This window comes from Gallus gallus, chromosome 1, assembly GCF_016699485.2.
Source record: "Gallus gallus isolate bGalGal1 chromosome 1, bGalGal1.mat.broiler.GRCg7b, whole genome shotgun sequence".
NCBI lineage: Eukaryota > Metazoa > Chordata > Aves > Galliformes > Phasianidae > Gallus > Gallus gallus.
Window position 1 is genome coordinate 173,040,829 of NC_052532.1, and position 24,014 is coordinate 173,064,842.

General features: G+C 36.1%; 1 protein-coding gene across 8 annotated transcripts in view; it reads right to left on the bottom strand.

The window, feature by feature from the left end:
• NBEA (neurobeachin) overlaps positions 1 to 24,014 on the bottom strand; it is a 470,888-nt gene that overhangs the window by 165,664 nt on the left and 281,210 nt on the right. For all 8 annotated transcript variants that reach the window (XM_015277560.4, XM_040704875.2, XM_025153000.3 and 5 more), the window contains one exon: positions 20,192 to 20,316. In XM_015277560.4, coding sequence (XP_015133046.2) covers positions 20,192 to 20,316 — 125 coding nt within the window. The remainder of the gene's footprint in view (positions 1 to 20,191; positions 20,317 to 24,014) is intronic.

Consider the following 24,014-nt stretch of genomic DNA (forward strand, 5'->3'; position numbering starts at 1 on the left):
TGCCCTGCTGTGCACAGGGCTGCCCCCCACCAGCTCAGGCTGCCCAAGGCCCCATCCAACTTGGCTTTGAGTGTCTGCAGGGATGTAGCAACCTCAGTTTCTCTGGGCAATGTCTTGCAGTGTCTTATCATGCTCTGAGTATAGAATTTTTTCCTAACATCTAATCTAAATTTCCTCTTTTTTAGTTTAAAGTCATTCTCCCTTGTTTTATCACTATCTGACCATGTAAAAAGCTGATCTCCCTCCTCGTTTATATGCTCCCCTCAAGCACCGGAAGGCCACAATTTGGTTTTCCTGGAGCCTTCTCTTCTCCAAGCCCATCTCCCTCAGCCTTTCTTCACAGAAGAGGTACTCCAGCCCTCTAATCACCTTTGTGGCCCTCCTCTGAACCCACTCCAACATATCTGCATCTTTCTGATGCTGAAGGCACCAGACCTGCATGCAGTGCTCCTGTTGGGGCCCCATGAGAGCAGAGTAGAGGGGGACAATCAGCTCCTTTGCCCTTGCCTCACAGGAAGGTTTTACCTTTTCCTCCTGCCCACAACTGACTTTTTTTTTTTTTTTTTTTTCTCAGACTGATCATTCCTTAGGGCAGATGATATATCATCATACATTTTGGGAAGGTTCTACCAGAGCTCCTCAGAGTTCATCGACATAATTTAGGAAATAAATCATAGTGTGGTCAATGATAGAATCATAGCTTTTGTTTTAGAAATAGCCAGTAGCTTTCATGTACTGCTGTGACATCTACACAGTTTGTTTCTTTTTTGAGGAGAGGTTATTAGTTTTATTTTCAGATCTACAGGCTCATAATAGTCCCTAGGGTAGACAGCTTCCTCTTTTTCCATAATTCAAATGCCTGTAGTTTCACCTTGAACTGTATACAATCTGGGCATTTTCAGTTATGCTGTAAAAAAAAAAAAAATCTAGTCTCTGGTCTATATCACAATTTGGAAATTTTCTTTCTACACAGCTAGAGAAATATGGGTGAAATCTGAGCAAAGCTGAATGAGTGTGAATTTTCATCATCATCCACAATGCCCGAGCTTCACATAGTGAATATCACTATGGCAGATGTAAAACAATGAGGTAAAGCCTATTAAAACTCATGGCCTCATATGCAAACAGGACAGCTAACTGGAACATAGTAAGCAGATAGATTAGTGAAGATACATGCATGGACTTGATTTGTCAGACAGTTTTGTTATTAAAAACAGTGGGGAAGGTGTTATAATTTTCTCTCTCACTCTTACACTATGCTTTTAATTATTTCATACACAGGAGAGTTGCAGCAAATATATAAAAATACTGGAGGCATATTTCTCCTCTAATGTCTTTACTCTGAAGATCATTGTAAATATGCCACTTGATATCAGACTTCACCACAAGCTGAGACAGTCTCCCATTTTAAACAGTCTAATATTAGCTTTCTGTATTTCTATAATTCAAATTGCTATTCCTGAAACAACATAATTAAGACACGCAAGGAAGAAAAACAATTTTTGCTCTAAGCCCCAAATTAAGGACAATGTTTTTAATCTTCCTACTTGTTGCTCTCTCCATTAGCACTGTGCTGATACAGGGTATCACAAGACAATACTGATGTCAATATCTATATAAGTACACTGATATTTTTGCTGTGTTCAAGAATAGGCTGTGATCTTTACCCCATTTATATGGATTGTTATTTAGTGTAACTAACTGTAATTATTCACCCAATGTACAAATGAATCATTTTTTTTCCTAATTTATAAAAAGGGGCAAGAATTGTAGGAATTAACAGACCTTCTAGTGAGTGTTATGAAAGTTTCTATAATGTATAAGATGTGGTGATTTTCACATGAATTGTTTCCAGAATTCTAGGAATAATCATAGCATCAGTAATATCTGTAGCAACTGATTAGATTTGTGACTATCCTTTAAATTATTTGTGCACAAAGAGATATTTTTAAAATATATATATATATTTTTTAAGTTCCAAGTCCCAAACGATTATAACAATGCATCAACAGAAGACCTTGAAATTCAGCAGATTTTAAATCTCTTGTGATGAGGGTTCCAGTAACCAGATTACAGAAATATTGCCATACACCCATGTATGCAATGTGGTAGAGTAGAATGCATTAAATTAGTTTGGCAAATTTGGAGCTTAGCAACAAGACAAATGCTTCTAAGATCCATTCTGGTTTATAATATTAAACATACATTTATCTGAAAGAAATATAGTAAATGGTGCTTCTTTCTCATGATGGAAAAGGCTCTGGTTTGGCTGTTGTTTAAATTTATCACTTTGTTGAGTGCGCCTCAGTTTTGCTGTACTGTACTAAACATTTATCTAAATGAAAGTGTACAAGACCCAGAGTTGCCCTTCAATCACTATATCCTTTATGAATTAGAGTTCCATTTATCAAAATTACAGCAAGAAGAGTAGGGTCTCGCAGGGCTGTCTCATTACAAGGCTTGTAAACACTGTCCTTACAAAGAAATGGTTTAACACCTAACAAATCAAAAACTGATTGGGAATAGAATTTATTTGAGATCATCTATCTTCAGAAGACGTGCTGTACTGAGTGCACTTCTTGGCCTTGCTACCCATTCATCAAGAAATTAACAAGCGAATACCACAGACCACCAGATCTCCTTGGATCCTGAAACGTGAAATATGTTCAAAACAGATCTGTCACAGATGTTCTATTTTTATATTTCAAGATGACTTCAAAAAGGTTTTAAAATAAGAGGAGTTCTCAAAATAAGAGAAAAAAGAAAAACAACTTGTCTCTTTAAAACCAGACAACAAACCGAATAAAATATTATATGACATAAAACTATGTCTAGTATTGTTAACAATGATATAAAAAGGAGAGATGAATAAATGAATTTTTGATATTTCCACATGTTTGTAAAATTCAAAACTCAAATGATTTTTTTAAAGCCATAGCACAATTACTATGAGATGAAATTCATTTCCAGATATTTAATTTAAAATTGCTCTCAGGACACAAGGAGCTTCTAATTTAAAGACACAGTATGAAATTGCATTAATGTTAGTTCGTAAGTCTAATTATAAAATGATTCAAAGACATATTAAAATAGAAAAAATAAAATAAACTAGGTATAATTTGAAGAAAGCACCATTTTAACAATCATAGAATCATAGAATGGCCTGGGTTGAAAAGGACCACAATGACCACTTCGTTTCAACCCCCCTGCTACGTGCAGGGTCGTCAGTCACCAGACCAGGCTCCCCAGAGCCACATCCAGCCTGGCCTTGAATGCCTCCAGGGGTGGGATATCCACAACCTCTCTGGGCAAACAATGGGTCACACAGAACTGGAACTGGCAGATGCTGTCAGTTCTTGAATCAAGTTTTTTATTTTAATATGCTTTTCTAGACTAGGACTTAGAAAGAAACCTTGAAATAAGCAGCAATGTATTTCTTAAAATAGCAATTTGCAAAGAACTTAATGGAAATATGCCACTCGGCAGTCATCGAAGTACAGCTGAAGTTAGTGCTCTAATTTCTTGCAACTTGAAAATCTTGCCTGAAAGGTATTTTGGGAGAATGTAAGTATAAGACAAGTACAGCGTTTTTAAAAAAGAAACACCTTTTGTTACACCTGTTATCTTCTTGATCATTGCTCAAACTGGCTACCTACAGTAGCTTCACAATAACTAAAGCTCATCTTTAACATAAAGAAACTAACTAGCGCTCATCTACAAAAGCCCAACTTCCATATTCTTGAAAGGTTTTATGAGCTGCACTGTAAACCTGCACAGCATTGACACAGATTTACTAATCTCTCTTCACATGCCATTAATCTTCCTTAAAAAGTGAAAGAAATTAGAAAGATGACCAAAACCCAAAGCAGAACAGAAATCTAATAGTATCCCCAAAACATGAAGATTTCGAGTTATTTTGCAGTAACACCCCTACAAATACCTAAAGTAGGAAATAAATAAATAAATAAATAAATAGTAATATCTGACTTTTTTGCCTCTCAGATTTCAGTTAAATCAATAAATTCTGTAGGTCATAATAGGTTCTAAAAATCTGAACTTCAAAGGCAGTGCAAGTGTCCAACTTTATAAACAGTGTTCCTAAATTAAATTTTAAAATAAGCAATGCAAAGACACTGTTGATTACATTTCTGTTCATGTAAGTTTACTTCATTAGACTTTACCCTAATTACTATGATTTAGTTGAGCACAGGAAGGGACTTTCTGGTTCTCCCTTCAGTGCCGTGCATTTAATTATATTAAATATATTCTATATATTCAAATAGAACATTTTTATATATATTTTTTTCCTTCACATAGTATAGAGTGAGGTAATAGCATGGTTAATTTTAAGAAAAGTTTGCTTGGTAATAGTGTAGCCAACAAAAGGAGACTACTGCTTCTTATAAAGTTGTTTCCATAGTTTACTTCAACGAATTACCGATAAGGCAATTTATGCAGTGAGCGCTCTTTGATCTTTGAACAGAGATGGCAGAATGGAAAGTTAACCTCATTTTAATGTTACCTAAATATACTGACAGGAAATTCTAATGTTCCCAAACATCTGGAAATCTGCTTCATGGGATGGTGTTCTTCTTTTCTTTAAGAAAGCTTTTTCATATATTGTCTTTTACAGTTTTATGTGGCTTCTAAAGGGGAGTTTTGACATAAGTAAAGTCTGTTCTCTTTATGGTGAAATGCTGCATTTAATTAAAAACTCTCTTTTATAGAATCTAAAGTACAGTTTTTGTGAAGCTTAGCTCTCCTCAGGAACTTTTATGGGTAAAATTGCTTTTTCTTCCTTACAGATCGCTGATATGCACTGCTCTGTAGAATGCTGCTTTTGTGGCTGAATTTTAATCTTCTAAGGTAGTTTTTAATATGTTATTAAATAAAGGAATACAGATCTAGTTCCCCACAGGAGACTGCCTCATAGGTGAGGATGTGAACCATGAAACTGTATCATAGGTAAAATGTAATTTATCAACAGTGTTTTTCTTGGAGGAGAATTTTTTTTGTTGCTTGTTCTACAAATAGTAACTTTTACAGGAACGGTAAGCTGATGTGTATACAGAATTAAAGCACAACACTATTATGTACCTCTTTTTTTTTTTTTTTTTATTCATTCAATAAGATTATTGCTTGGAAATACCTATAAAACATTTCAGGAGATCATCTTCCTGCTTTATATATCATAACAGTTTAAAATCCTGCTTTCATTGCTAATCTTTACTAACTCGATTAGGCAGCGGGACCCTCACAGCAGTTGCAGTTACGGAGAGAGGCTGCTTGGCAGTCTGCAAACTGACCTCTACAATACCCAGCAAGATTAAATAACGACACGGTAACCACCCCCCTGCCGGTCCAATGCCTTTCTGCATGGCTTCAGAGCCAGCCCTCATGGGGCTGGTTTACTAGGCGGGAAGAGTGGGGCAGGTATCTGCGCCTGCTCAGGAGTCCTGCAGGAGCAGAGCACTGCGACCATCGTGACGAACTGTCCCCACGTGTGTCTTCTGGGGCCGTGATTTAAATTGCAATGTGTTCCCCAAACTGGTGCCTTTGACTGGCATATAATTTAGTTTCCCTGGAGAATCAGAGAAGTGACTCTCATTAAGGGAGGGCTGGTTTTAATAGATTTAATAAAAGCCAGAGGAATCTTAAATCATATTTTCATTATCAAAGATCTTTGAAGAAATGAGGGAGAAAAACTGTGAAAATTGTGTGGAAATCAAAAATTGCATATATTTACTTTGGAAATTGCTTCCTGCTGAAAGTAGAAGCAAACCACGTTTTTATATTCCCTAATAGATGAACATCAGAAAAATTTATCACAGACATTCCAAATATTTTTCACTCTTATTTAATTTTTACACCTAACATCAGACCACATTTATAAATAAATAAATAAATAAATAATGTTGTATGAATTTTTCTTGTATAAATTCTCAAACATTTGCATCATAGAAGTGAGACCGACACTGACTGAGAAAAAGGGCAAGGTGAAAGTCAATGTGCTTCTCAGAAGAGGTTGAGGGCTTTTTTTAACAACAAATAGTTGTGGCTAGAGTCAAAATGTTGTGTACTAATATAAAAGGTCCCATATAGAAACAAAGATGAAGCTCTCATGCTTGGCAGTCACTAATTTTTTTATTTTACAGACAGCAGGGGCTATGAAATTAATTTTTAGAAGTTATTAATAGCATATTTCTTTGAGATTTCAGGTGTTCTGAGCATGTGGGAAAGAACCTGCATTGGTTTGGTACTGACCATAGGGAGCCAGCGGGGGACAGAGCAGATGTTACAAGGCATTTTCACACTCCTGAAGGGCAGTCCTCAGTTTGACTGCAGCTAGAAGTCCTTCTCACTGGAACTTAAACCAGTCAGGTGTTTATATTTGGATTAAGATGTAGTTTGCCACTGTAACTCGTACACACAAGAATGGATTCATATTTCACGACTGATGACCTTTACAAATCCCTGTCAGTTTGAAATGTAGCCTCTCAGTGAATACCGTGGTTTGATAGATTGCAGAAAGAATCCAAATTTCCTGATGTGCAGTGGATCACTTAAACAGGCACAAATGATAAACAAGAAAAATAATTAAGAGCAATAAAGTATTCCTATTTCCAACCATTTTTCAAAAGTACAGTATAAGCCGACAGCGAAATAACTACATCACACCAACAGTTATTGCTCAGTGGAAAGGACATCAAGGACACTTGCAAGTAAGAGAATTGGATCAATATTAACGCGATTTTCATTTCATGCTTCCCCAACTCCAGTAAGCTGACAATATACTCTGATTATGTGAACTGCCTCTGAGTAACACAGAAAAGGTTATTAGAGCAAGAGGTGGAAATGGAATGCACTTTTTATATTGACAGGTCTGCTAATAGAGTGTACTGATTTTCAAAGCCGTGCAATGCTTTTTCACAATTTGGTTTTGACAGCAAAAAGGAATTTCATTTATCATTAATTCAAAATATTCACATGTAAGCAAAGGTTTCTTAAGACAGGGCACCGAAGAGGGTAATCAAACCGTTTCAATAGAAAAATATAATTAATAAGGTAAGAAGGAAAAGGGGATTCAATTTAAATATGTATAAGAAGGAAACGGGGATTCAATTTAAATATGTATGATACGACAACGAAACAATGAAATAATTCTGTTAAATGATTCATTCCATCCTTTCGAAATAGAATCTGATATTTTTTTTTCCCTAAAGATAATTTACAAATGAAAAGTAAGGAATCTCTTAACATTCAGGCCTGTATTTTGTTTTGAAACTTTTAGATTAGTTTCAAGTTTGAAATACTTAAAACATGCACACATTCTACAGGAAAAGCCATGTTTTGACTCTTGTTGGCTTGCAGAGCCCGAAGACAGGATCAAAGTTGTCAGTCTTCCACAAAGGAACACCCTGTACTATGGGATTGTGTCCACATATGCTAGCCTTAATTTCACTTCCTGCTCACAAAAATTCTAGTAGAGAAAGCTAACAGTGAGAAAGTCTTGGGGAGAAACAAAGTGCTCTTTAGAACCACAAATGCTTGGTGCACACTGGCAGCTTGATGGCAATGCACTGCCATGCAAGAAACCTGATCTTAGCTCCAATACTGGAGCATTTTACACCAACATTTCTAAACCTCACCTAATATTTAAAAATTAGAGTCTTCAAACCATTGAGACTGGTCCAATCCCAAGGATTTTTAAGAGAAAAGATTTATCTGTAGATTTATGGTCTGCCTTCTAATTTTTTAATTCTTCCTCTCTGCGGCCAAAGCACAGCCAACTGTGTCTTTGCTAGAAAGCATTTTTGTCCCTCACTGCCTGTGGTTTTGCTAGCAGATCCAGACAAGATCAGCTCTTTTGAAACAGGCATAGAACAGAGACATAAAAAGACAGCTAACAAATGAAGAAGTAGCAAGTAAGTTTAGAATAGTTTTATAGTAGGTATCTGAATTCCCACAGCAAAGCAGTTATTTTAATTCTATTAAGACTACTTGTGCACGGAAGGAAGACTCAAAAGCTTCGAGATAACGATTTGCCAAAATGTCTGAAATGATCTTTGCTCTCTGGAATGGTAATAATTTCAAATGAAATCCTGCTCTTTTGAGACATACAGAAAAAGGTCTTATGCAGTCTTTACACATGCAAAATTTCCAATTTATGCAGTGTCTTCTTGAATTCCTTCTTAAAAGGACAGTCCCCATTTTATATTTGTGATAAATTTGTCCACAGAGTAATCTTATTAGAATATGCAGATTCATTCTTCATCACTCTCTCATTTACTGTGCAGTTCCAATTGGTTCAGTATGCTGCACTGATATCTGATATACATATTTTTTCTGTGCAAATTTCATTTCATCCTCACACGGATTCCCACATCTTTAGAACTGGGATACATCATTTTCACTTCAACAACAACAGTAACTGGTGGGAGGAAATGTTTCTATTTCTGTGTAGATCAATGCCTATAGTAACGTCAGACAAAGGGCAGCATCCACAGGATATTCACATTTGTGAGACAGCAGTGTGGCCCTAACACTGGAATACTTGTATTTAACTCTTAGCTTTGCTAAGGGACTAGATCCTAGAAGAAAAAATCAGCAATCCCATTTAGGCCAGGCTGTTGTAACAACACGAGCTCCTAGTTCCTGAACCTAAAATGCAAAACTAAAATCAAAACTTTTCTATTTGCTTGATTGAGGTCAGAATTTTACACAGGGTTTATCTACTTTTTCAAAACAAAAATAGCTGCAGCTAGAAAAGCTCTTGAATACACTTAAGCAGATAAAAGCGACACAGTAGTGGTACAAAAGATCTCACTGAGATAAGCAGAGTCTGAAGATCTGTTACCTAAACAGTTCACAGAGATCATCTGCCAGATTTTCATTATTTTGTCTCCAAAATAGGGGAATGGTAATTGCTGTCCCGGGTAGAAAGCCTGTGTGTATACCAAGGAAAGCTAACTCGCAGAAATCTTAGCAGCAGCCAGCAGTAAAGGAAAAAGGAAATCGGTGTTTTATTTCATCTTCTATTAACCTGCAGTGTGGCGTTTGTGACGTCTTTCATTCCGCTTTGTGAACACTGGCAGAAAGTGCAAATCTTCCACGCAACTGTGGGGATACTTGCAAAACTGTTGTTCTTATGTGAATTTTTCAGTAACTATTTTCTATTCAATGTGGAGATGAGACGCTATTTGACAGCACTATCAGCTTTTTTGAAGAAATAAGATTGAATAATTTGCATTATATGGCAAAAGAGACATGAGGGAAACATTATTTGAGCATTATGCATGGTCCTCTCAGCTGAAAGAGTTTGTGTACTGTAGATGATGTTCAGGTTTATATATAAATGCACAGGGAGGGATACTCTTCAGGCATACAAGAAGGATAAGAAAAAAATACGTCATGATGCAGCATATCTGATATGAAAAACAGAATTAAATATATAACTGGAAACATATAATACACTAGCTGATAGAATTCTTAACAAGGTGTCTTCCTTGACATGCTGCTTAGCACTATATTTGAGAACTTTCATCACAATGTATTTGGCTTTAAATAGAATGCTTTCTGGTGTTCTGCATCCCTGTCTACACCTTGTGCAATGCTGAAACTCACAAAATCTTCCATTTTGTTGCACTGCACTGGTACTTTTTGAGTGTGTTTCAAAGGTAACTATAAAATGAGGAACACATGAAATAAGGCCTATTGAAGAACTCACTGCATGTCCGGACATGGAACTGCCAGTGCACATATATGTAAGTCTTTATCTCTTGTGTACAAATCTTGCTATTTACATCAAACCTCTATGATAATTTAGATGTGATATAATAGGAATATATTTTCAGTAGCAAATTTTAACCAGTGTAATATAAAAAGATGAAGGAAAACACTCAGGCATATTAAAATATTTGCCTTTGGAAATGTTTTCCTTTATTTCTGTAATCTATATAGAGTTATTCTGTAAACTTTGTGAAAGACAAGGAGTCATCTATATTGAAGAGATTCTTACAATCCACCTCTATCACTTCAACATATCTTTACCCATTGCCTGAAAGCCTGTCATGCCTGCTGCTGGCATGAGTGAAAGAGCAGGAGGGAAAAGTTCCAAGTCTATACCATGATCTCCTGATTCTAGGCTTCAGTAGTTGCAGCACTGCTGAATTAATGGCCCTTGACGTTGGCCTTGTGTTTGGATTCCTGTCCTAGCCACCTTTCCGGTGTGTCTTCAGAAAATGCCTTCCTCGGTAGAAGTAGAAGTGAAATTCCATCTTGCATTTTGAGACACGTTTAATGCAGTTTTGTCTTCTTTACTCCACTAAAGATGTTATTAAACACATTTTTCTCCTAGTAACATTACAAATTGCCACTTAATCATACACATAGTGGAGAATGAACTCCTGCAGTCAAGAAGAGAGAAAGAATAAAGAGTGGAGAAAAATATAAGAATGGAACGTTCAGTGTTTTAACTATAGTCAAAGGAAGTTTCAAATGTGTTTGCTCCTTAATATGGAGTCTTCAAGCACAGAAAATTGGAAGAAAAGCACATGGTAAGATCAGAGTCTGAGGAGCTACGCTCACTCAGCTATTAAAGCTGTCCTGAAGGACTATTATTAGACTTTCACTGACTGAATGATCTTCCAAAATGTTCCTATGAGATGCACTGAATATATGAGGGTCAGTAACTTCTATTTCCTTGTCAATTAGCAATAGAACTGAATTAAGAGAACAAGTAACCTCTTCACATGGGTTGGAAAACATTTTGCATCAGAGTAACTTACTGGTTTTGGTAAGTAAATCTCATTCAGCAGTACAGACCGATACAGTCAATTCTTTTCACGTGTAAATATAATGGCATAAAGGAAAAATATGCAGCTAGAATTCTAAGACTAGCAGTGCTGCGATTTTGGAGTCTTGGGAATGGTTTTGCCAGGCCATTTGATTACTTCAGGAATCAAATAAGAGCCACAGGCCTTCAAACACAATCTGAAGGAAGAAACAGAAGTAGTTATGATAATTTCTAGTAAAAAGTTAAAAAGTTCTGTGGTAGAATCTATTAGCTCAGATTTATAATAGCTGCTAAATTCCACGTCATGCCAGATAACCTGAAACTTCCAAGAAAAGGCATCTGAATCAAATGCAGAGGTTTTTGGGGAAGAAAGTTTCCACATGCTGTTTGGATCTTCCAAAAGCTTGACTATTTTGAATATATTGACATTCAAGATCTGAGAAAATCAGAAAAAAGACTTACTACAAAGCTGTTATGAACCTGTGTTAGATATGGCAGATAACAGAAACCAGATAAATACCATAGTGAAGTTGTTAGGATGCAGTTGAAACTCATTTCCCATTACCTAGTCAGACAGTAGAAGCTCAGATACTGACAAGAACAGTAGTGTCCAGTACTCTACCTAAGCAAATTCTACTACATTTACACCTTGAGGTGAAAATCATCATAATAGATATATTTAACAAGAATAAATTTATGCCCTTTGATGGGACTATGTAGTACTAGAAAGACCAAGTTAAACCTAGTATTATAGATTTAAATATTATCACAATTAGTAATCTAAGTAATCTAATTGTAATAACCTCTTACAGTAGTCTCTAACGAAAGCTCTTACTCCTGGACAGTCTTCTTTAAACAATATTTTATTTTCATCCATATCTGACAACTACCATGTAAAATCTTAGCAAAACACAATTACTGGGTCATATTTTCCTAAAACCTTGTGAGGATGAAATATTTGGAAGTTTATTTGGTGAAGCAGTGGATGGCACTGTTGGGCTACAATTATAAGGCTGTAGAAGCAAATCTTAAATTGTGATACCTAAAAAAAAAACACAACCAAACACAGATATTTTCCTTCAGCTACACAGTTAGGATGTAAACTCATTCAGAGTGCATTGGAGATTTCACAATCCAATGTAGAGTTTAGTTCACATACTGAAAGAAAGTTGTGCAATAGGCATATTATTTTAGGTGAAAGAGATAATAAAGGATATTATTGATTTCAACATTCAGTATAATTTTCTTAATATTAAAGCATACATCTAGCACTAGGCATCTTGTCTTACAAGTAGTACTTGGCTGGTAACTAAACTAATGGAGAGAAAAAGAGCCAAACAGAGAAAACAGAAATAAAATGGTGTTCCATGTGAAGCAGAATGGCTTACACATTTGTGTCATGTGGCAGCATGACCACATTTAGAGTAAAGAACAAAGGAGACTTACTTGATGACACATGGAAGCATTGTTATGGATTAATTTAATGACTGCATAAATATACTTAAAATGCTTACCACGTTACATCAAGTAACACGTGATTTCTGCCTACAAAATAGACAGTATTTCTTAAAACTACACAAAACTGCCTGTCAACTTGTGTTCACTTACTGGCTAAAATAAAGTGGGTATGTATGGGGTGAGTGAAGTTAGTTTACTTTTAGTTAGGGGCTTCTGTTTTCTTTAATTTCTCTTTTACATTCGTACATATGACATTACACAATATTAGTTTTGAAGTTATCTGAGATAAGGGTCATCACCCTCATTTCTCCAGAGCAAAGTATTTTATAATAATGTGTGTGTGACTAATTTTCTGGGCAGCGTGGGATAGCGCACTAAATAAGTAAAAGCAAAAAAAAAAACCCTAAAACAAAATAAAAACCTATCAGAAACATTTTAGCAACTCAAATACTCACAACAAACTCAATTTCAGTACAGTACACCAGAAGGTTGTGCTGCTATCCATTCAGAGGAAACTCAACAGGCTTGAGAAATGGGATGACAGGAGCCTCCTGCAGTTCAGCAAGAAAAAAGTGCAGAATCCTGCACCAGAGGAGGAACAGTTCAAGGCACCAGGACATGCTGGTGGCACTCAGCTGAAATGCAGCCCTGCAGCAAAGGACCTGGGGGTCCTGGTAGACACCAAGTTGAACACGAGTCAGCAATGTGCTCATGCTGCTAAGAAGGCTTACGGGTTTTTTGGCTGCATTAGGCAAAATATTGCCAGCAGGAAAAGATAGGTGATTCTTTCCCTCTATTCAGTACTGGTGAGGCCAAATATGGAGTGCCGTGTTCAGTTTTGGGACCCCTAGTGCAAGAGGGACAAGGACATACTGGAGAGAGTCCAACAGATATGCCATAAATTTGCTGAAGGGACTGGAACCTCTACTGTATAAGAAGAGCCTGAGATAACTGGAACTGTTCAACCTGGAGAAGAGGAGGCTCAGGGAGATCTCAACAGTGTTCATAAATACCTGAAGGAAGAGTGCCAAGAGGATGGAGCAAGACTCTGTCAGCGGCGCTCAGTGCCAGGACCAGAGGCCATGGGCACAAATTGGAGAACAGGAGGTTCCCTCTGAACACCAGGAGCACTTCTGTGCTGTGTGGGTGATGGAGCCCTGGCACAGGCTGCCCAGAGGCTGTGGGTCTCTTCCTTGGGGATCTTCAGAAGCTGCTTGGATGTGGCTCTGAGCACTTTGCTCTGGGTGTCCCTGCTGGAACAAGGACTGGGCCAGAGACCTCCAGAGATCCCTTCCCACCTCAGCCATTCTTTGATTCTGGCACATGTAAAACTGCATTTCCTCAGAACAAATACGAAGACTGAGGTAACTTGTGGCTAAGGATTATTTTTCCATTATCAATCAAATGTTTCTGCTCCATTTTGCTTTTGAGCAAAAAAGAGAAGACATAAAATCAGTCTTGAACATCAAGATAGAAGTAAATTTGTGTTTTAGAAATATTATCTAGGACAAAATTCTTGCAACCATCTACTTTTAAGCTTTGGTTCCATAATATGAATAACAGAATTCTTGAGGTTAGAAGGCTTCTATTGAGAACATCTATCCAACTCTTCTCAAAGCAGGATCAGCTACTATAGGTTGCCCAGGACCATTACCTGTTGAGTTTTCAGATCTTTCAAGGATGGAAAGTTCACAGCTTCTCTGGACAAAATATTCCACTGTTTATCCACCATTAGAGTAACATAAAATGTTTTTGCTGAGCACCACTGAGAATAATCTGGCTCCATCTTTATTCTCTCCCAGCAGGTATTTATTTATACACAGCTGCAAAGCTTCTCCCAGCTTGAGCCTTGTCTCTTCTGGACTAAACAAAGAATACTTAAAGAATATCTGGATCAGATTAGAAGTAAAAGTAAATGTAGAAGTACCCTTCAAAAAAGTTCCTCAGACTCAACCATGACTGTGACAGTAAAGCTGTTCATATAGATACAATATAGAAAGCACTATTTTTGCAGACCAAACTGAAAGCATAACGTGGTCTTTACCCTCTTACATGGTACATACAAAATGCTCTTACTGTGGATATGCCTGGATAACTAATGTTCTTATGCAGCTAGTAGGCCTGCTAGTAAAACTGGTAAGTGACGATCCTGTATCAGCTAGCTTCAATTTGCTTCCAGTTTTGCATTATTTACTTAAAATATACTGTTCTCTTTAAGATAGTTCTGAAATTGACATTGCCGAGAGAGTTTCTACTGATTGTTCTGGAAATATGGTAGGCATTTTGAATGAATACAGAGAAAAGATTGGGCAAAAGTAGTGAAGTTATAGGACCTCAGGAAGTGGAGAAAAAGTAAATGAAGCTTTTGAGATATATACAATTTGCTCAGTGACTTTTACAGGAAGTCTCAAACTTACTGGAAATAGTGGTGGCATTTTCACCAAAACCAACACCTCTAGGTTGTTAGAAATGTAATTAATGTTGTCAAACTGATATGACAATGTGCTGAACCCAAGATGTAGAAGTTCCAAGAATGAGGGAAGATTAGCTTTTAGGCGGACTTTCAGTCTTCCCAGGGTTAGGCATTTGATTCCACAATAAAGCTTCTGAACAGTGATGAAGAAATTAAACATATTCAGTTCATGGAACATTTTGATTTCTTAGATAGTCTAATCACCAGAAAACATCATAACAAGTTTGTTTATAAATGGACTTAATTTTCTGAAACAACATCTGGTATATGCTAAATGAAACCAACTTCTCAACAGTCTCTCTGGAGTGTTCTCCCTCTACCTTGTCCTACCACTAATAGCAGAACATGGGGAGCCCAGCAGTTGAGGAAATGGACATCGGGAGCTGTGGGAATCAGCTGCTCTGGACTTCTCAGCACTGAGAGTCCACTCCAGTTACAGCCCTTGAAACATCTTAAGATATTTTTCTTTGATATTGAGGATCCTCAAAAATTTAATATAGATTTAAGGCCCAAGGGACAGCCAGATTCCCTGTTCTGAAGACAGCTCTGGTCTCAGTAGAAGTTCCCATGGATTTCAGGCTTCCAGTTCCATAGCAGGGAATCCAAACACCCTTTAAGGTAGCACCTGCTTGAAGCTAACTGCTCTAGGAACGTAACTCCTTCAGCAGCCTGAAGGAATCCTGACTGTAATCCTTCAAAAATCTGTTGAACTCCAGATGATTTCATGAATATAGACTTCAGATTTGAACATTTCAGACTTCAGAAGTTGATGCTCTTTAACTCTGTTTATATAATCAAACTGTATTTCTGATGATAAGCATATACAGCACTTATTGAAACATAGAGCAGTGATGACAACTGCCAGAAGGAGCAAGATACAGTGCGTTTCAGTTAGAACTGCTCTTGAAAAAAGGTTGCTAATTAAATGTCCTATCATATTATGGAATGAGTAACTTAAAATATGCAAATTTTAAATCAAGCACTGTAATGCATATATAAGCTATATTTATAGCCTTGTTTCAAAACCTGCACATATCACATACTACATTATAAATGTGTTTTTTTTTATCTGTCATGATAATCAGCACAACAGGCCAAATATTCCCGAGCACAGAGACTAGAAATAGTTGACCAGCCTGACCAGCTTACATATCTATGTTTAGAACATGGACACAGAGTTACTCATGTTCATGTATTCATGGCAAACAAGAAAATGTGGCTTTTCTTGGATCCCTTCTACATGCAAATGGTCTATGAAACATAGTCTTCAAAGGCTGGAGGACCAAATATAAAAAAATACCCTACTTTGCTCTTAAACTGACCTCTGTGGAATATTACTCTACTTCACTGTCCACAGCTGTACTGCAGTGTCTCATCTATACTAATATCCAGTGACTGTAAACTGTTAAGGTGATTAACTGGAAGAGACAGTTCTTTCATCACATGTACAGAATCACTGTGAATTGGGTCATGTCTGTATATTTTATGCACTTATTGGTAGCAAAATTTGGGGTAGAGAAATAGAATCTATAATCTCTTGCACAAACTTTTCTTCCCCCCTCTTTTTAATTCCCAATTTTAATTAATTTTTTGTTAAATTACATTGAAACTCCATGTAAACTTAAAATAAGAACTGTTTAAAATCCATTGACATTATAAAATTAAAACTCTAAAAGCCTTCTAGTAGTTCCAAAGCTCAGCTTATACCTTGCACTTTGATACTACAGGAAGTAATATCTCTTTAGCTTCACAAAAGGTAGAAATGAATCTATGGATCTATTCAAGTAAGAATTTAACTAAAACAAAAGAGAACATCAGATACAGTGCTGAAATAATTGTGCTGGAGTTTTACAACCAGATATGAAATGGATGTAAAATCCAGTGCTAAAATCAAACAATAGCTAGAAATGGAAAAGACTAATCCTAACGGAAAAACTATCCAGTTAATCTCCTGGAAATGTTGCTATGACTCTGATAAACCCACAGTCTCACAGGATAGCTAAGTATATGGCCACAGGAATGTGTTAAAAAATCTTCAGTTTTGAAATGTTTTTACTTGCCAGGTACTTCGAACACACACATACACACTTATATACTCCTATGAACATACATACACGCACCCATATGAGTATTTATATTTTATGAAAAACAGATGCCTGAACATGCATACAGTTGCTAAGAAAGATCCTGTAGTTAAATACATAGAAGCTTTACCCACATGCCTTGTAGCAGATTTTTTTTGAAAATATTACTGCTGCACAGCAGATAACAGATAATGCTTCCTACAGTAAGAAGCCACACATCAGCTAAATTTAACACTTCATTTTAAAGCTCTTCAAGACATAATTTAGCATTTGTTATTTCTTTTGTAAAACAAACATATAAATCACAGACATGGTTTTCATTTCCAAGAATTTTCTATTCCTTGATGACTGCGAGTGTTATATAATCACATTATCCATAAATCCAGCATCAACACTGATTTAGTACTAGAGTAGCTGTAGAGCACTTTTTTGTTTATCAAGGTCATCTTGATGGTTGTACAAACTTAGATATATCAGGTGTTAAGCAGGCACATCTCCAAGGAATCTGGAAATTCTCTCATCTGCAATCCTCAGCATATCTTATTATTTACTGCCAAATAAATGATGGATTAATTTTGTCATCTTTGCTCTGTGATTTTTGCTCAGCTGAAACTGCCTGCCCTCGTCTGCAATGCCTGATCAGACCTATTTAAGCTGATGCCTTTGATCGTAGATATGGAGGAGCTTGCTGACTTAGGCTTTGACTATACATTCCTCTACTGCAATATTTAAGCACAAATTCCTAAATGATAACTGACAGTCAATGCAGATAACAAAAACTTATAAGATGTTTCCACCATTTTATTGATGCTCAAAATAGATTTTCTTGTGCTAGAGGTATCAGTCAAGATGAAAAACTGCTATTAATATAACAAAAGCCCAACAAATGTTGCTTTGATGAATAGTTTATTTCTCACAAACAAAGTATTTGAGGTCACGAAAAAAAAAATCTATTGCTGGAAAATGATGCAGAATGATTTATAAAAATGCTTTAAATTCTTTCTATATTCTGATATCAAGCTTAGCTGTGGAAGCTGGGGGCACTTCACTATCGAACTGTTCCAAACTAAATTATCAAAACAAAGCTAATAAAAAATTACAATGAAAGTTAAGCCCCACGGAAAAAAATAAATAAATAAATAAAAAATCTGCCTCCAGCTCTTTATTAATCACATTCCAACACCAGAGGCTAAAAGTACATCAAACTGCACCAAATCCTTTTCACATGACAACCTCATAAATTATTCAACTCATTAGTAACACCAAGAGGCATAAAAATAACATCAGTGTTAAGGATGTTTTCTTACAGAGAAAGGTCAGCTAAAAGTTTCGGTATTAAAATCCAAAGGCTTAGCCTCTGAAAAGTAAGTACATGTAGAGAGAATCCATGAATTACAACTTCAAAGCCTGCTGCTGCTTTAAAATTCCAAGTTAATTTTGATAAATACATGAAAAATTTAAACTTTTTTTTTTCACTATAATTCTCCTGAAACTTTTGTCTCTTGAAACTTCTATGCAATCAGTACGTTTGACGCATACTACCTCCAAAAATACCCGAGCTTTTAATTTTCTTGTATGTCGAATGCACTGACAGGTAAGTAGTGGGAAACTACATAGAAATAATATGGTAAGAAACAATAACTCCTTCAGCTTCTCTGTTTCTTTCGGATATAGGTTTATCTCTCAGGCTAGCTGTACTATACTGGGCAGCTGTCACCTCCACTGAAATACCAGAACACAGAAACTACTTTAACAGAGTAAATCTTTGCAATATGCGGAAACCATTAAAGTGCAACTTGTATTATAGCTTTCATGAAACAAAACAAAGTAAAAAAAAAAACACTTCCAGCATGTTCAGAGTGCAATCTGATCCCAATGATAAAATATTCCTACTGTAAAGGCAAGAAAAAAGGCTGGCTATGTAAATGGAAGGTAGACAGTATGAAGGCTTAAAACTTCATGATAGCTTCTAAGTCAGATTTCTTCCTGTTTTAATGATAGTCTGATATCTAAAATTAAAGTAACTAAGCAATAACAGTATTTTTAAAGAGTTTTTATGCCTGAGTAGTGCAGAAAGCTCATACATAGTTTTGATGATTATTTTTCTTACAAAAACAACACAGAAATTAGCACACTTTTGCATCTGCTTCTGATAAGATCTCTATTTTGATATTTTGGAAGGCTGTGGATAAAATAACCTTTTGTCAAATGTGTACGATGCAAGTGTACTCCTAGGGAAATGACTTCCTTAACTCAATTGGTGAACAGTTTATGTCTTGAAGTTCTGAAGATGATAACCTTTACATTAAAATAAGTATTAAATTACACTAGCTAGCATAACTGCACATGCAGATATTCATATCTTTAACCTTCTTTGAATCTCCGCTATTTGCTTCAGCAACCTGCAAAGCTGGTGAAATATGTAGGGTTAGCTTTAGATCTATCATATTCAGAACCTTTGGCCCCTGGCTGCATATCAACTGAAACACTTAACTTGCTTTGGGCAAATTACTCCCCTTTCCTCAGTTTTTCATATATGATGTAAAACATTACTGCACAATGCTGAAGAATCCTAGGGTTATTATTTTTATTTTTCCAGTACTACAAGTTAATGGAAAAGAACAGAAAAGCATCTTACTATTCTTAAAAACATTCCCCATCTTTGGTAAGTTAGACAGCCACACAGCTTAAACCTGAGAAGTGAATGTATTTTAGTTCTTTGGAGTACTCAGGTTCAGAGTGCTGAACAAAAGAAACTAAAACACATGAAACTTTCAGATGTTGTAAGGGAATTTCTAAGAGTGTTTCTCACTCCTCTTTCATTCTCCAGCTCTCTCTCCACAAAAATCTATCATCATCTAATTCTACGGCCTCCTGTGAGCCCAGTGATCTATTCCATCACAAGCATCCTCAAAATACATATTTTTAAACAGACTGTTACATATTTCATGATTTGCCGAAAAAAATATTTTTGGCTGAGAGTGTTCACACCAAGATAAAAACATCTGATACATTTAAAAAGCAGTTAAATCCTTACTCATGAGAGGTCTCCACTGGAACTGTTATGACACATTCATTTGATGGCCTAACAGTTTCATTCTGTCACTTGGGAGAGACAAGTTTGGTTACTTTTACCAGTGTCTCAAAATTAGCATCTGGGAATGCCATGTGGACCTCTTGGGGATTAGAAAATTTAACAGCTCACAAGCTCATATCTTCTGGTTCACTGAAGTATGAAAATTGAAAGAATTCCTTTTCTAAGAAAATGTTGTTCTAGGAATTAGCACTATCCTTATAAAAGAAGGGACATAATTCTCAGGGATTCATGGTCATGAAGAAAACATCATTAAGATATATTTTTAAGCAGGAGTTAGTACTGACCATATTCCACAGCAGCTTTCAGAAGAGCATCAGAATGAGTAGACCCAAAAGCATTGCGAACAAATCGCCTCCGCCGGCGCAGATCGTCTTCCCAGTAATCCAAGCGCCAGAAGTCGTGCAGTTGGCTATGAAATAAAGAACACACACATCAGCACCTACCACAGCTCGAACCATATTTACATACTGTAATTTCACTGTCGCTTTTCTTTTTCAGGAATATAATCTTGTAAGAACATATACTACTAAAACTTACAATATTCTAACATTTCTTTACATGTATTTATGTATTATAAACCTCAGCACTGCCTGTCTCAAAATGTTCTGCCTGCTGCTAAAAACATTAATCACACTGAGCCCATTAACAAATGCAGCATCAAATTACAAGTATTAATGGCACAGCTTGCTTTCTTTTACAGTGTTTTTAACAAGGCTTGTAAATCATAGAATGGACTTCAGCGCAAATAGTTTGCAATTTAATGACTATGGTCCCTTAGCAGACTGAACTTAGAAGTATAAAATATTGCCCACTTGAATTTTGTGGAACTATGATTAAACTAATGTGCTGAAATATTCATTGAAATAATTCCCCACTGCCCCTAGCAACCTGAGAAAATTGCAATTTTATTCATTATTAATAACACTGAATTAGAGCAGCAAAAAATTCCACCATGTGGTAATTGTCTTGGTAAATTATTATTCCAGCACTAACAGAGCACTAGGATGATTTTATAGCTTCCAGCTAATACAAGCCATTAACAACCATGGCCATCTTTGCATTACATTGCCTTTTTACACTCAAAAGCAATATTAAAGCTGTATAGAATGATATCAGCTAGTGTTAACCTATGTTCCACTCAAAACATGTATGTGTAATCATCTGGTATTTAACTTCACCTCTACAGAAATGACCAACTCCACTTCAAGACAACTTATTGACCTTATCAATACAAAGATCTCTCAATATCTCAGTTTTGTAATTATGCTGTGGGATATTCAGACAAAATTGTATTTTAAGCCAAAATGTAAAGAACTTGTTGGATCACTGTCAAATACCCAAAGTGTTTCTGGCTTCACCTTTACATTCAAAATGGTAGTTGAACACACTGTACACTTTACACAACTCTGAAGATTGCAACCTTGCAAGACCATAATTAGAGAACCACTGTCTTATACCAGTGCTATTCAATTGATCTGTAGAATCCTGAAGGTAAGTGGACAAAAAAGCAGCTGGAAAACAAAAGGAGCAAAACAAAACTTCACAGTTCTCAGCTCTCCTTTTCAGCTGGATTTTCATAGGTGTGAGTTAGGTCATTGTTTTCTATACAGTCTTCACTATGGCTATGAACTTGTAGCAATTTCCAGATGAAGTGAATAAATATGTAGAATGCAGAATAATGTAGAACAGATCTTTTCAGTTTCTTTAGTCCACTTAACCACTTCTATCATGCTTCCATGTGTTCCCATCCAACTTTACTAACTGCTGTCATGAGGCCTGGCTCAGTTCTGGAGGGCACAGCACAGGAGGAGCAGCATACCTTCTAGCCACTCATAGCAGCACATCATCATTTTTTAGTTAATTATTTGTAACCTTTTTTTTTTTTTTTTTTCATTCTGAATAGTATTTTCAATATATGCTTCTTGAATCCACTTGAAAGTCTTACTCTTAATGCTGCCTTGTGAAACAGACATTATTTTGCTTACGTACAAACACTGAGATGGACTATTTGGGAGTTCAGTGAGAGCTGCTTACTCAGTGACAGCAATTCAGAGCATCTTCCATAATGGTGAGGCAGTGGCTCTGAGCTCTCACAGTGGCAAGATGCAATGTTAGTGGCTCGGCGTGCCTGCTATGTGACAGAAAATCTTGCTATCCCGAGTACCAGTTTTCTCTCAACGTAAGGCAGCCTACATTGTTCTCATACTACCGTATAGTTCTGCTCACAGATGTTGTGTTAGCCTGACGTATAAGTCCATTCTTTCTCCTCCTACACTGAGCACTGAATAATTTTATTGTGACTGCTAAGTCTGTATGACTTACGTGATATGAATGCAAAAAAATGGGTAGACAGCTACCCTGTGGTTTCAAAAACATAGCTTAAAATCTCCTTGTGTAGTTCAAGCCTATGTTTCAAACTCACAATATGAAGGATAGTCATAAAGTCATTGAGGAATGTGAGAAACATTCCTTTTTTGCATCCTTCTAAGTTGTGATGAAAAGGGACTAAAGATGTTAATGAAAATTATTTAAAAAAAGAGTTCAGTAAAACTGTACTTCATAAAAAAAGACCATTGATAGAAATGACATAATTATGTAAGAATTTAAAACCTTTTATTAAATTAAGAAATACTCAAAGACTAAGAATATTAATTTTTTAATTTGCTCTGTGTTTAATCTGGTAATCCTTTCATTTCATTATTCAGTATGAAAGATACTGCATATTCTCAGCTGCAAGTAACAGATTTGAAGTTGCTATTTTAATGAAGTCATAAGTGACATGACAAAATTTCAAAGAATATTTATTTGCCAGGATTCAGAAAGGTTATTAGTTAATCCGGGCTTGACATCTGAAATACTTATTAATAGTCCAAAATAAAAAAATTGAAATAATAGGACTCAAACCATATTTTAAATCATAAATTACACATCTTTTTAAAACACAGCTGAAGTTTTTCCCTACAGGAGAAGCTATGTCTTCAAAAACATATCTCACATTATTAACCCAGGGCTGCAGCCCTCAATCACTGCCAACGTGCAGCCAGATGCAATGGGAGATAAAGATACAGAGCAACTCAGGGCATCAGGTACTAGCAAGTTAGTAGTGCATTCTTGTTAGAATGAATATAGTTGGACCATTATGCATATACATAATATATATATACATATTATATAATATATATATATATATACACTATACATAATCCAACCAAGATTCTTACGTAATTCCTTCTAAAAGTATAAATGAAAAGATGGAAACCTTCTTCATGAAGAAGACTGTATGAAGAAGATACATGAAAGGTGCAACAAGATGAAAATAATGCAACAATTTTATTTATTTTAAAAAGTAGAGATTTTCATGAATTTCCATCTCCCTACTTGTTTTCCCTGGCACTTTCCTTCAGGGAAATAATGCCTTTTGTCTCTCTAGTTCAAAGACTATTTATTTTGGAGTTTTTAGGATTTACAAAAGTTTTAATAAAGTTTCAAATCAGTTTTCAACTTTAAAAGATTAAGATGAGGCTTGAGAACAACGGAACATTTAGGAAACAGAAGTCATATGAATGGCACAAAGTCTTTGTACATAGACACTGCATGCGTGAATGAGCTCCATGCATCAATAATAGAGCTTAAGATGCTTTCATCTGACCCCTTCTAAAGACTTTACTCTCGTTAGAGAAAACACTCACATAGTGTTTAACAAACTAGTAGGATTTGGTGACGGTGAAATTGTCTCGGAGTGGTACAGTATTTGCTATCAACTATCTTTCTGAATAAGAGGTCAACAAAAATATGCTGAACAAGGTTAAGTATATGATGGAGTGTGGCACCTATAGCCTATAGCTAGATAAGGAGCCTGCTTTTCTTCTCCTATTCCTGTGAATTCATGGCTTACAGGCTCCTGCCACCAAAAAAAGCCATTACTTTTAAGCGACAGTGTAAAATTTCCACTGAGCTGCTCATGTATGCTGAAATGATCCTACAGTGCAAAACTGTCTCATCATCAAGAGTGCATAATGTACTTAATACACTGTTATTCAAAGTGCTTTGCAAATCTTATTTTTCTGCACACAAGTCTATCACAGAAAGCCCATCAAGGACACATTC